Raw genomic sequence first — 18,581 nt, forward strand, 5'->3', positions numbered from 1 at the left:
AGTTTATAGGCATACGCACCTATCATTGGCTATAAGGGATAAGTCTATCCAGGAGACGTAAGCCCCAACTACTTCAAGGCACTGGCACAGCACTTCTGAATTAGTATACTGGTAATTGTGTAAAATCTGGTACCACGATTCCACCAGATTTGGAATGCACTGTTCCCTCATGGTATCTTTTATCAGAGTATTCCTGCGAGCCTCCTAGAAACAAAGCAACAGAAAGGGAAGGTTTGAAGCAGCACTTGATGTCCAAGTACGGCTGCACACAGTGACTTCCTCCACAGGAAAACTTCCAGGCTTGCTGACAGTCCCGACCACGGCTTCCCATTTATCTGCTCTAAAATTACATCCTGTGATTCTCTGTGTTTCCTTTTTCCGCTCTACTCCTCGGCGCCAGACTTGGATCACTAAATACACACTATAAATAAGCATTGCTTAGAAATTTTAAGTATGTGGAATTATTTCTACTATTACACAAACATGGCACTTAAGCTATTTAGAAATGGCAGTGACTTAAATGTACAATGTCCTAAAATTTATGAATATTTTAGTTATTATCATCAAGCTATTATACATTTAAAGCTGTCTCCAGCTCCGTTTTTGTTTCTTTTGTTCCTGGGCCTCCTGCACACTAGGCACGTGCTGTGCTGCTGAGCTGGCTCACCAGCTTTCTCTTGCTTACCACACGCAGGCTGGGCTGAGGGGGCTCAGCTGTGAGGAGTCCTTGGCGGTGACGATACAGTTTATTCCACTAGTGCTGCCCAGCCACACAGATTTTTAGAAGGCAAAGGCGACGTTGAGATACATGAAGGCAGGGCAATGGGCTATGGGACTGTGACTGGCTCAGACTCCCAAGGAGGAGGGGCTGACACCCACGTTCTAAGCCATTGCCTCTCGCCTCTTCAAAAGCATTGACGTTAAGTATGGACGGCAATTCCCAGGAGCTATGAGACAGTAACCTTGTGTACTTCACTGGAGACTACGCTGGCTTGGTTTGAAAAACCTAAGGAATGCTCTAATTTCAGTCTATGGGGTGGGAGGGAGGAGTGTAAAATTTCACTGTTAGCAAATTCAAGCTAGGGACATCTGTAATCTAAGAATGTGACAAAGGAAAAGACCCCCTGCCCTTTCTGACACGTGTGTTTCCCCTACAAAGCTTACATCACGAACCCCGTGCACCCGAAGTTACTTGCCTCTGATGTATGAACCACATCCCGGTCCACCAGCTCTGAATCGATGGCCATGAGGATTCGCAGGTACAGATCCACTCCCCTTGGGTTTAGGTCCACAACTGAGAGAATGTCAAAAAAAAACTTGGGCCATTTAGTGAGATACTCTGTAACAAAGAGCAAGGCGAAGACTTGGGCTGCTTTGTTTCGGATGAAGGTCTTCTCTGGCTGGGGATTCAGCATCTGATAGACAAAACAATCGTGAAAATGTATTCAAGCTCTTCAGAAGCACGCTGCTTTTGTCTACTTATCACTAGTTGGCAAAAAATAAAAAAAGTAACCAAACCTCAACACTGCCTTGATTGGTAGCAACAAAGGTGTGCAGATTTACCCATGTGTGCAGGTGACTGGTCACATGACAAGGAGTAATGGCTGCCTCTTAGAAGCTTTATTTTCCTATAGTGTTGGGGATAGATCTGTTTGCTACATAAGCATTCTACCAGAGACACACAGCCCGGTCTCTTTTTTTTTTTTTTTTTGAGGAAGGGGTGTCTGCTTGTTTTGAGTCAGGGTCTTACTATGTAGCCTAGGCTGCCCTCACTCAGATCCACCCGACTTTCTGCCCTTGCCTCTATGCCGCCAGGTCTGTCCCAGGCCTTGAGGTTGATCTTTTTTGTTTTTGGGGATTTTTTTTTTTCTTTTTTGAGACAAGGTCTACTAGTAGGCAGCTCAAGTTGACCTTTAACTCATTACAAACTACAGGTTGGCTGCAAAATAACAATGTCCCTGCCTCTGCCTTCTGAATACTGAGATACAGGTATGGACCCACAACTCTCAGTCATTAAGTTTCATGAACAGAATTTTAACAATTCATGTCATTTCTTCTAAGGGGAAAGAAATCAATTGTCTTTCCTTCTTTGGTTAGATCTTAAAGAGGTGGCTCTGGTTAAATCCGAAGCCTTACATGTTAGGCTTAACTACAGTTAACCAGGAGGAGTGTAAGCGTTAACAGCTCTATCGTTCTTATACAAGAGCGTCTGTAAACAGGCTGTGTCAGCAGAGGCCAGCTTGAGGGACCAAATGAAAAGCAGCTACTGTCATGGAGTTTAATATCATTGAACTCGAGGAGCTGGAAAGGCGGCCCAGCAGGGAAGTACAGGCACTGCTCATGCAGAGAACCCATACTAGGCAGTCTGCAAGCATCTAGAACTCCAGCTACAGAGAGTCTATCACCCTCTAATGGATGCCGTGTGTACCTGCAATCAGGGGTACAAACCCACACACAAACGCATATACACATAAGGAAAAAAAGGTTTAACATTTTTTTAGATAATGAATTACTTTTTAAAACCAAAGCTCCAGCTAGGTGTGGTGGCAGGCACGTGGCAGGCACCTTTGATTCTGGTGGTTGGGAGGCAGAGGCAGGAGCCCCAGGCCAGCCAGGGCTACACAGTAAGACCCTGGGTCCAAAAAATGTTTCCACAAAAAGTCCAACAGTTTTGGTTATTAAAACAATGTTAAGTTATTACTGTTTCCGCCCATACAACAGTTTTGGTTGTTAATACAATCTGTGGTTATTACTGTTTCCACCCATGCTCTTCAAGACTAGCACTTCAGATATAAATGGTGAATCGGCGGACCACTGGAGGCAGGAATGAGTGGCTGTTTTACCTGAGCCTGAAGCCATGAGAGAAGCGTCCCCCTGATGAGCTGTTGCTGAGCAGTGCTGAGCTCTGAGTACCTGGTAAAGCACAACAGTCACTACATTTGTGGTCTGTGCTTTTCAAATAAATCTCACCTATTAAAGACGGAGCATTATATAGCATTCAGGGTTTCCTAGAACACCAGACAGCAGACACCTTTATCACAGTACTGAAGAATGAACGCATGGAACAAATTATCAGATAGAGTATAATCATTGCTCTCAGATCCCTGGGATGTGACACTATGTGACTCTTCAGACAAACTATTTGTTCAATCAGGTTTGCAGTCTACAGACTAAGCCTGACTGACTGACTGAGCTTGGGATAAATCACAACACATCCACAGCCCAGAGATAACTTCTACGTTGTTAGTTTACCACGTGTATTTTGGTTTCCTCATGGTTGGAAAAGCAAATTAAAACATTCCCATCCCAACAAACCTGGAGATTACAAACAGTGAAATGGCCTTACTTGTATTTAACTTGATGCTCTAAAACTTGGAAGCAGAAAAACTTTACGTGATCATCACTGAAAAAGCAAAAGAAAATTAGATAATCAGAGAATGGATTGGAGAAAACACAAGCAGAATACCAGTAACAACTGTGACATTTTCAAAAGTGGCCTCTTGCCTGACTTTCTACCGACCAGCTCTACTTTACGTGTTTTTATTACTGCCTTCTTTGTTCTATGCCAGTGCTGGGTACCTAACCCAGGGTCTTATGAATTCCAGGCAAAGGATTTGTCAATGGGCCACAGGCTCAAACCCTCTGTTGAAAAGGGTTATGAAAGCTCTAAATACAATTCCCAACATGTGGAAGTCCCATTACATTTTACAAGCAGCATAACCATAAGCTCTAATACACACCCTAAACACAGAACTTTGTAAAGAGAGGCCATTGCCTCAAATCCTAATGTGGAGAGCCAAGGTTCCTGGAACAATTTCTGTGCTTGACTTTAGGATCCTTAGAGATGCAGGTGACAAACGGTATAGCTGCAAGAGACTGATCAAATCAAAGACGGTGTCTTTGACCTACTTAAAATTTAAGCATCCTTAGTCAGTGTTTTTACAGCCAAACACAGAATAAACATGGTAGGAAGAATCTTAGTTTACCCTGAAAGTTTATAAAGAAATGAAATTATAAATAAAAGCACCTTTGTAAGAGGTGAGGAAGAAACACTATCTGTCCATTACCCATTTCTCTAGTGTTAGGTCATAGAGCCAAGGATTCTGACAAAAGGTCCGCTGCAGGACACGCCACGGAGAAAGCCTTTCACATGTGGCATGGCCGCAGTGATCGAGAGACAGAAGAGCTGGAGAGGAATATTTTGAGATATGCTGAGGTCCCTGTTGGAAACCATACAGGGTGGATTATGGGTGTAATGACTATTAATGACAAGACCTTGGTCCCAACACCAAAGAACGCGGCAATGGAATATTGATATATTTAAGATATATATCACTGGCCCCGGCACGATAGCTCAAGCTTTGGAGCTCAGCACTGGGGAAGCAGAAGCATGTGGATCTCTGCGAATTTGAGGCCAGCCTGGTCTACAAAGCCAGCCCAGAACAGCCAGGGCTCTGTTACACAGAGAAACACTGTCTCAAACAAACAAACAAATGAAAAGATACATGTTTGTTGCTCACTTTTACCCACTCCCAATAATAAGACAAAGACCTGGTTAGTGTAGCCTACACCAGTGAGGACTGGCTCTACAGAACACAACACACATAAAGGAAAGGGTGCTTTTACTAAAAAAAACATCAATTCTGGATTAGTTAAAAAATTGGTCTGCTACTTTTCTCTTTTCATGCTACTAACAGTTTTCTAAAAGGCAAGTCACAGAATCTTTAAAAAAAATATATACTTTCAAAAGAACAAATGAAAATGCCTCACAGGATGTTGCTCCTCCCAGGCAGGATGAGGACTATCTCAGTTACCTGTAAGTCTTCTGTGCTAGAGCCTCTGCACACACCTGCCAGGCATCTGGGGAAATCTTTAACTGCTCAAAGTAAGCCAGGGCCTGAAAGACGGCAAAACAAAGTGACATGTTTGATAATGAGCTCTGATGCCTCGCTCACACAAAACAAAGGGTGGAGTGAACCACTAAGCAACCACAACAGGTAAAACGTCCAGTCCAGGCAAAGTCCACGTGACCCCTAAAAGTAGATCTGTGACCAATTTATCAGTTAGACGCGTAAGCTAGTTTCCTTACAGGAAAGGAGATGGAGAAAGAGTGATCTGCAGCCACCACTGAGTCACTGCGTGAGGGCGACGAGGGAGAAGAGATGCCTCAGGTGTTTTATCAAGGGCATTAATACTCGGGTACACACAACCATTAAAGGGTCTGGGAAGGGACACCAGGCAGCACACATGCCCTCTCGCCATGAGTAGATGTGACACAAAGTAACAGAAACTTTCAACCCAATGAGTAATCTAGGAGGGGAGGGAGCTACACTGTGTGGGACAAGGAATGAGGCACCAAGGCATGGGAGCCCCTGACCCTTCTAACATCTCTCCCATTTGGCTGTTTCTGAGTCACGTCCTTTATAACAGACTGGCAATATTGAGCGCACTGCCTTCCTCAGTCCTGCATCACTGGGGCAGTCCTTGACTTAGCAGGCTGGCATCAGAACTACAGATGGTCTGATGTCAGTTTCTACAAACACAGAATTCTCACTGGTAATGTCCCAGAAGCTAGGTCAGAGGACAAATGCAGTCCCCAAGGCACATACGGTCAGGTGTGGGGGGCTTGTCTGTTTGCTAAGTACTGAGGTGTGGGTAGGAGGATTATTTCTCAGATACACAGCTAGTCTGAGGTTAGCTTGGGCTGTATAAGACCCCGTCACCAAAAATTAAACAGAAGGTTTTAAGCTAAAGTTGAGTGTTTAAACCAAAGCTGGAGAATCCGGGTTGGGGATTTAGCTCAGTGGTAGAGCGCTTGCCTAGGGCGCAAGGCCCTGTTGGTCCCCAGCTCCCAAAAAAACAAAAAAAAAAAAAAAAAAAAAAAAAGCTGGGGAATCCAGGGTGTCTGTGTTGTGTGTGTTTGTGTGTGTGTGTGTGTGTGTGTGTGTGTGTGTGTGTGTAAATAACCAGAAGTCGTTGCCGTGCTTGTCCCTTTATTCTGAATCCGTGTATTACTAGCATTAGAAAGAAATCTTGTGGCAATGATGAACAAGATGCAGCCTTCACCTCCAGGTTCTTCTACCTGGTTCCAAATCACACAGCAACAGCCAGCTTGGCATTCTTGCCTGTGTTGCTGACTGATGCCCACACACAGAAACGGACTGACAGACAGACACTCGAGCAGGAGCAGTCAGCCCACCCAATGGTAACTTCTCACTATTCCTGCGCTTGTAGCATCAGGACCATCAAAACCTTCATTCATTGTCAACATTCTTTCCTCTTCATCGTCATTGATTCTGCTACTCACGTTGGCGTAACACAAAATCGGATGAAACCAAAGGCCTAAAATATTCCCATCACAGAACCCATTCTTATTGAAAAAAAATTACTGTATTAAAACCACTAATATATCAGTGATCTTTTCTGGAAAAGAACACCAAGGTGCATTTAAAAAAAATCTGTTGGACAGAGCTGGTAAGATGGCTTAGGAGGGAAAAGAAAGAACAGACTTCATCCAAGCACCACGGCCCTAGTGGGCCCACCCCCACCACAGCACACACCTGGATATACTAACTCGTTCATTTCTAACATGGAATACTGGAACTCTAAAACTAACAGGATTAAAACAGAATGCATTAAAAAAAAATAGTGGTGGGGCTGGGGATTTAGCTCAGTGGTAGGGGAAGCGCAAGGCCCTGAGTTGGTCCCCAGCTCCGAAAAAAAAACCAAAAAAAAAAAAAAAAAAAAAAAAAAATAGTGGTAAGAATCAGGGCCGGTGAGTCAAGCCTACAGCTGACTCAAGCTGACTCAAGCTGCCCAAAGCTAGAGGCCAGCCTGGGCTAAGGTGTCAGATTCTGTCTCAAACAAACAACAAAATTACCAAAGAGGAAGTTTATGGTGGATATGGCGGAGCATGCCTGTAATGCCAGAACTTGGGAGGATGAGGCAGGAAAATCTAAATGGCCACGCCATCCTCAATTGTAAGGGCTGATTCAATGCTAGCCTGGGATACGTGAGACTGTCTCAAAAAACAAAACGAATACAACAGAGCTATGGAGATGGTTCTGGGTTAAAACTCCTGATTCCTAGCACCCACCTGGCAGAGGAGAAACACTTCTGCAGGCTGTCCTCTGACCGTGCATACACAAGGTGGGTTCACAATGCTCCTTCCCCAACAAATAAATACATGGGAAAAAAAGCCACACACACACCCCCCCTCCAACAGGTCCAACAAACAGTAATGAAAGCAAATGAAGGGGCTGGAGAGATGGCTCAGCAGGTACAAAGCACTTCATGAATGACTTGAGATTGATCCCAGAACCCACATCAAAGGGGGAGGAGAGTCTCTTCTCCATGAAGTCAGCCTCCATAAAGTCACACGCCAGGGGCACAGTCATTCTTAAAACAACTTCCTAGGAGAAGGAAGTCCAGTTATGGTAGAATACTGTATTCCCAGCAGTCTGGAAGCTGAAGCAGGGGGATTGCTGAGAGCTCAAGGTGAGCCTGAACAGAATACAGAGCACCAGGCCATAGTCTAGGCAACACAGCAAGACTATGCCTGAAACAAACTCAACTGTGTTTGCAAGGTAGGCTGGAAAAAAATCCCTGGGATTGAACCTGCCTCTGTTCAATTCCCAGTACTATAAAAACAAAAACCCCCTATCACCTGACACATATAAACTTTTCATTGGAATCAGCATGCAGCACCAAAGCAGACTGAGGTCGCAACTTAATGCTTCAGCTTCTCTGAACACGGGTGGCTTAAATCCCTACGAAAAGAAAACCATTTATACACAAAAAGCCTGGGCTTCTAGGGGTCTTTTGTTTTTGTTTCTTGAGACAGGGTCTCTGTGTAGTGTTGGCTGTCCTGGAACTCACTTTGTAGATCAGGCTGGCCTCAAACTCAAGAGGCCTGCCTCTGCCTCCCAAACGCTGGGATTAAAAGTGTGTGTCACTACTACCTGGTTTTGATTGCTAGGGTTTCTGATGTTCTGACTAGGCGCTGACACCTAGATTCCTATTATTTGCTGTATGTATTCGGAGGGTTAGTTCTTTCGTATCAGAAACTGCTTGGGGAGTTTTGCTTTTTTAAAGCACGGAAAAGCCAAACAAATACGGCTGTAAAAACTTAGTGAGATTGCTAACTCTGCCTCACTTCTAACAAGTACTCTCCTATGCTACCGGGAGTAGGAAGAAACACCCCTGCTTCCTTTGATCCTAAACTTCAGAACACTCACGTCTTTAAAAATTAATTAAAGGCTTGTTGTTCTTTTATTTTTTCAGCTACAGCACTTATTAGACTTATACACTACATTGGGTTTAATTGTTTACATTTAGCCAAATATACCAGCATCTCCTAATGGATTTCTTGTCACGAAATCGTTTCATATAACTTAAGGTGTGACATATCAAAACTGCTTATGTCCAGTCTGCAAAGACTAAATAACAAGGAGGCTAGCTGTCACCAACTTCAGAGTTAAGCAATTTATAGTCCAAGGTAAGTAAGGACAAAGTAAATCATGCACTGGTGACTACAAAGTTCTCTGCCTTTGTAACTGTGTTACAAAGTTGCAACAATTAGCAATGTCCCATGTTGCACAAAGACCTACCTTAACAGGTCAGATTTTAGGTCGCTATCTCAGCCAATTAAAAAAAAACCAACCACAACACTTGATGTTTCAATATTCAGAACATGCCTCAAATCTGTCTGATCCTATTACTCTTTACTCGAACTATACCTCTATCCTATGATGTGTTTGCTAAGTCCTCTAACATATGTTTGTGGCTGTGTGCTTTTAAAAATAATTACATTAACTGACTTACCCTTTGTCTAAAGTCTGAATCGGCATTCGGATTTAACCCCAAAAGAGCCTGCTCGTCCATCTCTGCCGCTATTCCTGGAGTTTTCTGATCGCAACAGACGTGGCTTCTAATCCCACAGAAGGATCCACAATCATCTGCACACGGGAAACAAAAGATGATTATCTGGAACATGAGAAGTGGCTGAAAACACACAGCTCCTGAAGAGTTAAAGCCCACCTTAGGCTAGCAGCCTAGCCCTCATAAGAACAAGAGCGCACAGCAGCGTGATTTCACAAACTCTAAGCAAAAAAAGCTTTCCGGCTGCACTGTCCTGTGGAGTTCACCAGTCAAGTACAGAAAGGACTCTGGAAACATGCATGAAGTGTTGGGGATGGAAACAACAGTCAGATCCCCAAAGCTCTCTGGTCAGCTACTCTAGCCAAACCAGTAAGCTCCAAGTTCAGTAAGACCCTGTCTAAAAAATAAGGAGGGTCGGGGAGTTTTGACAAATATGAGAGGTAGGAGAGTAAATAGCATGTATTATATACATGTATGAAATTGTCAAAAAATAAGTTATATAGTGAAAATCAGCAGAGGAAGATGCCTAATATGGACTTCCTGCCTTCTGCCTGCATGTATGTACGAGCACACATAAACACATACAGATATATCCTTATATTCCTATTATAAAGCTATACAACTTTTTTATTTATCAATTTTTAAATTAGCAGAGCCACAGAGAACCTAAAGAGACCAAGAGATGAATGTCCTGTGCAGACTTTCAGCAGTGGTGAAGCCAGGGCTAGGTTGCAGATCTCTATACTTTTCTATTTTCCTTGATCTTTTTGGAATAAAAAAAAATAAAAAATCAGGATCTAAGCTAAGCCCCTTCTCTGGTCACTCACAGCAACCTTGCAAACCACAGCAAGGCAATCTAAGTCCCTACTGCTGACAGCATTAAGACACAAACACTTCTGCACAACCCCTGACCATTCTGCATGCTCCTCAGGGAGGCCAGCAACACCCGCCACATTACATGGCAGCTGTCAAGTACACCCTACTCTCATCCGTGCACACACCACTCTTTTCAGCTTTGAGGACAAACCCTGCAAGGCCTTCAATATTCAACTTCCGCATCACCTCACGCAGCAGAACAGTTCTGACCCTCTGTTATCTGATCCTACCAAAACAGGATTAGATAACCCCTTCCACATTCTACCATGCGACAGTTTGGTTTCTCAAAAAAAAAAAAAAAAAAAAAAAAATTAACAACAACAACAAAAAAACATTGTGAAATATGCATGCATCACTATGTTCCAAAAAATTAAAAACACAGGTTTTGGGTTTTTAGTGCTCTGGGTTTGGACTAATGAGATGGCTCAGAGGCAAAAACTCTTGATTCCCTAGATCCATATGGGGGAAGAAAAGAATTGCTCATGTACACAGCACATGCGCACATTCATATATGCACACAAGCGCTTGCACCTTCTCTCACATACCTGTACAAATACAAGATAAATATATGTAATTTCTTTAAGTCCTAGATTTATATTCCAATTCTATCAATAAAAAACAAAAGCCAGTCAGGCAATGTTGGTTCACACCTTTAATGCCAGTGCTGAGAAGGCAGAAGCAGGAGGATCTCTGAGCTCTAGGTCAGCCTCGTCTATAGAGTTCCAGAACAGCCAGGGCTACCCAGAGAAACTCTGTCTGGAAAAACCAGCCAGCCAACCAACCAACCACACCCCCCACACCCCCACACCCCCACACACACTAAGAAAACCACTCAGTCGCTCAAAATAGCGCACATCTTTTAATCCCATTACTTGGGAGGTAGAGGCAGGGGGATCTGGGACTTCAAAGCCAGCCTGGTTATCTACATCTGGATGTTCTAGCTAGCCAGAGCTACAATGAGATTCTGTCTCAAAAACAAAACAAAAATTGAAGCTACGAAGGAAAAAAAAAAAAAGGATGCATTCCATCCTGTCAGCAGGAAAAGGGGCAAAGTCCTAAACACTACAATGTGTGCAAAGCATGCCTCCAACAAGTTATAAATTCAGATGTTGGCATGCAGGATGCCTTACTTGAAACACTCTTACCCTAGAATGGTATTCTGAACAGATGGGAAAGCAAATTGGTCCCACCAGGAAAAGTTAAGTATTATTCCTCCTATAAATGCTCAAAGAAAAGTCGGTGTAAGGACGTCTGTAAACCCTGATTGAGAAATCCTCTAGAGTTCCTTTAAATTATCCATTGCTTTGGGGGAAGAAACTGCTTAAGTTTTTTTTTTTGTCATTTCACACTAATCTTGACAAGAGAAAAAAAAAAAAAAATAGGAGGCCCGGCTGAGCACATGCTCAACAACAGAACATCCTCAGCAAACTTGTTACAGTTATCCATAGAGAAGGAATCTCTCACAAACCTTCGCCCTCTCCACATTCCGAGAAAAAAAAAACAACAACAACACATTAGACCAATATAAAATGAGATGGTAGCCAATCTGTGAATAAAACACAGGGTTAAAAGGTAACAACTTCCTAATAAAGACTGGGAACGGACGCTTAGTAGTCTGACCTACAGAGCCTTGCAGGCTTAAACATTGTTACAATATGGTAAACATTTTATACCACCTGCAAAGGTGGATGTGGTGGGGGTGGGGGCGAGAAATACACGTAAAATAGGAAGCCTTAATTTTTTCCTCGGCCATTGAGTCAAGAAGAATCAAACAATGTGGAAAATTCCTCCACACCTACTTAAAACTGTTTGAGATCGACTTAATCTTTCCAGCCTTTTAACATCAAGTTGACAAGTCGCTTTAATACAACGTAACTTCCCCCCAGTAACAACTAATTAAGGCTTCCAAAAAGTACTCGTTTTTCAGGTTACAGGGAAACATCAAGCTTCTCCACTGCTGCAAGACTGTAAAGAAGCAAAGAGGGGAAAAGCCTGTCCCTGCTGGCAAATTACTACGCAGAAATAACACTTTCTCTCCTATTTGTCCCGGGGTGGGGAGCGAATCAACTTTGAGGGACCTACAGTTCAAACTGGTGGGACGCACTCTAAAACTATCACAAATGGGTTGGTGGGGCAGCCTCCTAGGCCGGCCTCGCCCCCTATCCTTTGCCCGGATCCCTTCCTGGGCGAAGCCTCGTGGCCACTCGGGTGATGAAACACCCGGCAACCGGCAGCCACGCACTAGGGACGCGGCCGCCACCGATCGTCCCCAACCCCAAGTCCGGCTCGCCCGGCCACGTAGGGTCCCCGGCCCGCCGCCCTCCGCCTCCAGTCACCATCACTCCAATATCTCTTCCTCGCCTGCACTCCCGAGGGGTCGGCCAGCCGCAAGGAGCGGCGCCGTACGCAGGGAGCACGGAGAGCGGCCCTCGTCCTTGTCGCTGTAGTCCTCCACTACGGCCGCAGCGCTAGCGCCGGAGCCGGCCCGGGCCGCGCTCCTCTCGGCGCTCGGCGTTCCCCGGGCGCCTTCTCCTGCGTGGCGCGGAGCGGGGCGGGCAGGTTGGCAAGCCGGCGGGCGGAGTCGGCGGCCCTGGAAGGAAAACTGCGCAGGGGCCCGCTAACGCCGCCGCTGAGTCAGCGCGAGGCACGCCCCCCGCGTCGTGCCGCGAGGACCGGCGCCAGCCCCAGCCTCATGGAAGAAGAGTGTAGACGGCCGCCCGCAGGCTGGGCCCCGGGGACTACAATTCCCAGCGTGCAATGCGCATAGGACGCTTCCGAGCGGAGGACCGCACACGTGCTCCCTGGAGCTCTCAGTAGGGCGTGGCCGACCAGCCTGTGGTGCATGCTGGGAGAGCGCATCCCGCCCTCCTAGCTACAGGTTACTGAAGTCCTCTAAGCTTATAAAAGACCGGCCACGTTGCGCCCTACTTTGACTGCGTGAGTTAGTTACTCTCCACGTCCTGCAGAAGGGCCTGGTCAGGTGGCAGAGGGCGTGTAGTGCCGAGATCCTGAAACTGGAAGAGTGGATGTGGTTCAAACCACGTGTTGAGTCAGTTGCTGAATTTCTTTCCAGCGGTTCCACCTGTCAAGATTCCAGAAGCTTAAGATCTGACAGTTCTTAAAAGTCCACTGTTTTGTTTTTTTTTTATTTTCTTGTTTTGCTTTTGAGACAAGATCACACTCCATAGCCCAGGCTGATCACTTATTTCTTAAAGTTTCCCAGGCTGGCCTAAACCCCACAAATCCTGGAATTACAGGCGTGAACCATCATGCCCAATTTAAATATTACTAAATCTGCCTACAAGAAAGAGAGAAAGAGATGAAGGAAAGAAAGAAAGGGAGGAAGGAAGAAAGAGAAAACCGAAAGCATTCCGGGTGATGGTGGCTGCCAAATTACCCTTAATCCGAACGAACACTGAGGAGGCAGAGGCAGGTGGATCTCTGAGTTAGAGGCCAGCTAGGACTACAGAGCAAGTGCCAAGGACTACAGAGAGAAACCCGGTCTCAAAAGAATAAAGAAAAGGAAGGAGGGGGAGGAGGAGGAGGAGAGGGAAAATGAAACGTTCCTAGGAAGTACCGTGCTTACTTTCGCTTCATCTAAATCCAAAGCCTGCTACCCTGTTATTGTTGGCATCATGTATGTTACTTTAAGTCCATCTCAGTTTACTCGTACCAGTTTACTGGACAGTACCAGCCTCAGAGGGTAAGGTTTGGCTAATTTTATTTAGAGGCAGGGGCTCACTGAGTAGCTCTGGGTAGCCTGGCCTTACCTGTTCTCTTGCCTCAATGCCAGAGTGCTAGGGTTCAAGGTTGCCACCAGGTCAGACTATTTTATGGATTAATGTTAATATACATGTTAGATATATCTTGTGTGGCACCATTTCTGGGGATACATGAACAAACATCTGTTCACTGGAGATAGGTATCCAGATACAGTATTGATGGCAGACCAAAGTGAGGATATCACAAAAGTCAAGCTTGGTGAACCAATGGTTTTCACTGGGGTTATTTACAGGAGCAGAAATACAGCTGCCTCACCGATGCCTACCTCAATATAAGTGACAGATCACCTGGTGTGTACTGTACAATGGGAAGACAGCAAGCTGGGAGAGCTCCCAGGCAGTTCTGATTGTCTAAGAGTGTATAGCATGGGGGAGGGGATGGTTTTGTGAATCTGGTTAGTTTCCGGGGAATCACTGAATTGTTTAGTTCCTGAGCATAAAGAGTTTATTCCCAGGTTAGAATGTTATAATACCTTGTGGCTTAAAAGAGTACCCAGTCCAAAACTGAAGGAAACGCTGGTGTAGTGGTATCATGCAAATTCCCCCCAAAACGAAGGAAGACGATACAGTGAGTGCATCCAACATAGAGATTTTGTTTTGTTTCTTAGAGATAGTGTTCTACAATGTAACTCTGGCTGTTCTGGAACTTACTATATATACCAGGCTAGCCTTAAACTCACAAAGATCCCACTACCTCTGTCTCCCTCCCAAGAGATTAAAGGCTTGTGCCACTGCGCCTAGCTCAACATTTCAGACTTGATATGTTATTCAGTACATGCTGATGAAGGTTGAATGCAGTGAGAGCCTTTCCTCTAGCTCCCACTAAGAATAAGCCAGACCTGTTCTACAAACCCGTGATCCAAGCTGCTCGGGAAGCTGAGGCAGGAGGATCATCAAGGCTAGCCAGTGAAAAATAGCTATACCCTATCTTTAAAAGTGAACGAAGAGGTCTAGGGATATAGCTCAGTTATCACTGAGTGTGCTTGCCTTGCGGTCACCACCCTAGCATCAATGCCTTGGACCACAGAAAAACCTAACAAAACTTGGGGGCGGAGGGAGGGAGGAGGGAATGGAAGAAGTAGTATAAAAGTTGATGTTACCATGTTACCACTTAGCAGCTACAATTTCTTAATTATGTTACTAAAACTCCTTCCCTGGGGAATCTTAAAGTCACCCCTCTTCCTGAGGTCCTAAGAACTAGCCCATTTAGACCACCAAAATTCAGTGTGGGGAACCCATGAGTTTATTGGGCTTACTTACAGAGCATGAGTGAGAGGTTATTTACTGAATGTGGGTGCTCCTCTCCCTAAAAGAAAGCTGCTCTGGTGCTCCTCTCCCTAAAAGAAAGCTGCTCTGGAAAGTCTTTATCCACCGGGGATGATGGCTTCTGTTGTTTCCTAACAAAGTCTCAGTCATTCAATTTTACCAATGAAGACTAGGGAGCCAGATGCGAGGGTGAGATCCTGCTAGTTCAGAGATGCAGAGAAAGTACCAGCTAACCTTCCTCTTCAGCCGATTTTCCACTAAGAATCCCCTCCCTTATTCTGTCTCAAAAAAAAAAAAAAAAAAAAACCAAAAAACCAAAAAACAAAAACCTCCTTCAAACTGAATGTCCCTCCCTTCTACTTCCTGTTCGTCTCTCTATCCATCTCTGACTCTCTCTTACTCTCTATGGTTTTTCCTTAATAATCCTATCTTCCCTTCCTATCACCTGGCTGCTTGCTCCACCTCTTGACCGATGGTTGACTTTATGTAATCCTGTTTACAATATTCAAGCAGAAAGCTCCTGGTTAAAGATGTGGGCTGAGGCTGAGCCACACCACAACCAAAAATAGGTTTTCCCAGTAAATAACACAATCTCGGGGGCTACAGTGTGATCAAATATCCTTCGACAAGTTTCTCTTAGCCACATAGATGAAACGACTCCTCCCCCCACAGCCTTGCCCCACCTACATACTCTAGCCCCTCCCCTAGGTCAGGTACCATTTAGACAGAAGTGTGTACCTTAGGTGGTAAGGGCTGGCTGAACACTCCAAGGAGAATCTCCTGGTTTTACCCTCTGTGATCTTTCGCAAGTAGGCACAGTTGAACTCCCCAAGATGGCCATTGTTTAACTAAGAGGACATTCCTGTACAGCCGCTGACCATATTCAAGACACAGCATTTCATGTATAGCCTTTAACCTGGTATAATTGTTTAATTGTTTGCAACGTCAGGCTGCAGAGCTGGAGAGATAGATCTGCAGCTAAGAGTTACTCTTCCAGAGGTCCTGAGTCTGATTCCTGTTAAGGCCTGGGTAACCGTTGCCTGTATAGCCAATCATTTTATGCTGTTACTAATGTTACAAGGAAACTTTCTCATTGTTACTAGAAAATTCTTTGTGCCCGAATTAACCTAAAATTCTCTTATGTTCAGGCTAGAGGTCAGTTAGAACTGCTTTGTATAGCTAGCCACAATATGCTTGGACCCAAGACCTCACTGGGAATTGACATCCTACTTGGCAAAAAGAAGCATGAAATCCTGGTTGGCAAGTTGGCACGTAAATGCTAGACATGTCAAGTCTCACTCCACCCCACAATTAAATGACCCATCCAATGAGGACAGGATAAGTGTACTACAAAGACATGTTCCTAAGGAAGTCCCCTGTCCCTAAATCTTGATTGGTAGAATAACTTAGCACAGATGTTTGTGGATCTCAGGTTTAAAAGCTCTGTAGGATTCTGGCTCAGGTCACAGTTTAGTTTCCAGATCTAGATTCTATCCCTTATTGATCAGTCCTGGGCTGTGTGTTCAATAACCAGCCCAGTTTGACTGAGATGGGTGCCTGAGTGGTTTGTGTGGCGATTCCCAGACCTCATCAATACCCAGCATCCACATCAGGTGACTTGCAACTACTTGTGACTTACGCTCCAGAGGATAAAAACCTCTAGCCTAGGCAGTGAGTCATACAGAGGAGCAGGCAGAGGGAGGTCACAAGCTCCCAGTTTGGGTGCCCCGGAAGAGAGCTCCGTGGTAGAGGTGACAAGAGCTGAGTATTTCAGATCTGCTTAGTAAATTGGTGTGTCGCCCACCATGTTAGCTGCAAGGCTTGTGTGTCTCCGTACACTACCTTCCAGGGATAGTTTTTCAGCCCACTTTCATCACCAAGGCCTCTCCACTTGGGAAGAATCCCTTCACAAAGAACCAATTAACACCCAGCAGGGAATATGCTATCAAGACAAGAATTAGGATTCACCATGGGAAAACTGCCCAAGAACTGAAAGAGGCAGCCTTGGAACCATCAATGGGGGAAAAAAACCAAACTCTTTAAAATTGATCAGATCTCCAGGACGGTGGTTTGTTGCTGGAGGAGCAGGCATTGGTCTTGGAGCACTGTGCTACTATGGCTTGGGAATCTCTAATGAGATTGGAGCTATGGAAAAGGCTGCACTTTGGCCTCAGTATGTAAAGGATAGAATTCATTCTACTTACATGGACTTAGCAGGAAGCATTGGTTTAACAGCTTTGTCTGCCTTGGCAGTAGTAGCCAGAACACTTGCTTTCATGAATTTCATGATGACAGGCTCTTGGGTGACAATTGGTGCAAGCTTTGCAGCCATGACTGGAGCTGGAATGCTAGTCCAGGCAATATCATGTGAGCAGAGGCCAGGCCCAAAGCATCTGGCTTGGATGCTGCATTCTGGTGTGATGGGTGCAGTCATGGCTTCTCCTCTGACAATCTTAAGGGGCCCTCTTCTCCTGAGAGCCCAATAATATACCACTGGTATTGTGGGAGGCCTCTCTACTGCAGCCATGTGTGCATCTATTGAGACGTTTCTGGATATGGAAACACCTTTGTGAGTGGGCCTGGGTCTTGTCTTTGCATCTTCACTGGGGTCTATGTTTCTTCCCCTACCTCTGTACCCAGTGGCAATGTATGGTGAATTAGCTCTTTTCAGCATGTTCCTTCTGTACTCGGAAAGTAATCAAACACGCAGAACTAGCACCCATGTATGGCATTCAAAAGTATGATCCCATCAATCTGATGTTGATGATCGACATGGGTACATTAAATGTATTTATGCGAGTCACAACTATGCTGGCAAGTGGAAGCAACAGAAAGAAATGAAGTGACCGCTGTGGTTTCTCTGCTCGCTGGTGTCTGGCTTGGTTAGTAGGAGCAGAAAGTCCTTACAGTTTGCACCATCAGAATCCCTTGAGGTTTAGAAGATAATCTGTCACTATGTTTAAAATGTTCAGTAACGTGACCCCACAGGCCTGCTTTTTCTTTTAGAGAATAAATGCAGTAGACGTCTTCCAAAGATTTATTTGTTTATTTATGTAAACAATAAGTAGCTGTCTTCAGACACACCAGAAGAGGGCATCGGATTCCATGACATATGGTTGTGAGCCACCACGTGGTTGCTGGGAATTGAATTCAGGAACTCTGGAAGAGCAGTCAGTGCTCTAAACCGTTGAGCCATCTCTCCAGCCCAATAGATGTCTTCCAAATAAGCACATACATTTTTTATCTGTCATGCTTTCGCACTTTTAAAATGCTTTGATGAATGTGTGAACAAAGATTTGTTAGAAGATTTAAAAACAAAAACAGAAACAAAAAACCCCCTCTAGCCTCTGCATGCATCCACACACATGATACACACTTGCACTTTCATGCACACACACACACAGACACAGAAACACACACACACACACACACACACACACACACACACACACATACACACACACACACACACACACACACGATTAAATTGTATCTTTAGCCTAGCATACACTGGCCACTTGGTCCAGCTTGAATGCGTCATCGCATGAATTTTAACCTTTACTGTAAGACGTAGCCATTACTAACCCTGGTTTAAGAGGTTCTGCAGTGTGCATGTTCGTTCAGCATATTTCACCGCCTCTTCCTCAATTATTATTGCTACATCTGCTCGCCTTTTTCATTTGTGAGATTCTCATTAAACATCACACAGCACTTACCTGCCGCTTGCCTACGGTTTATTTATTTAGTGACATTGGCCCTTTCCTACAGTTCAAACGG

The 18,581-nt window shown here is 44.8% G+C and overlaps 1 protein-coding gene and 1 pseudogene across 1 annotated transcript in view; one reads left to right on the plus strand and one right to left on the minus strand.

The window, feature by feature from the left end:
* Xpot (exportin for tRNA) overlaps positions 1-12,444 on the minus strand; it is a 39,962-nt gene extending 27,518 nt beyond the window's left edge. The window contains exons 1-7 of the mRNA XM_032913152.1: positions 12,118-12,444; positions 8,824-8,957; positions 4,815-4,897; positions 3,347-3,403; positions 2,844-2,913; positions 1,197-1,415; positions 20-204 (exon numbers count right to left, since the gene is read on the minus strand). Coding sequence (XP_032769043.1) covers positions 20-204; positions 1,197-1,415; positions 2,844-2,913; positions 3,347-3,403; positions 4,815-4,897; positions 8,824-8,883 — 674 coding nt within the window. The 5' untranslated portion in view covers positions 8,884-8,957; positions 12,118-12,444. The remainder of the gene's footprint in view (positions 1-19; positions 205-1,196; positions 1,416-2,843; positions 2,914-3,346; positions 3,404-4,814; positions 4,898-8,823; positions 8,958-12,117) is intronic.
* Positions 12,445-16,609: 4,165 nt separating this feature from the next.
* On the plus strand, positions 16,610-17,645 carry LOC116890032 (annotated as a pseudogene).
* Positions 17,646-18,581: the final 936 nt, after the last annotated feature.

The sequence above is a fragment of the Rattus rattus genome, chromosome 1, assembly GCF_011064425.1.
Source record: "Rattus rattus isolate New Zealand chromosome 1, Rrattus_CSIRO_v1, whole genome shotgun sequence".
Lineage (NCBI taxonomy): Eukaryota > Metazoa > Chordata > Mammalia > Rodentia > Muridae > Rattus > Rattus rattus.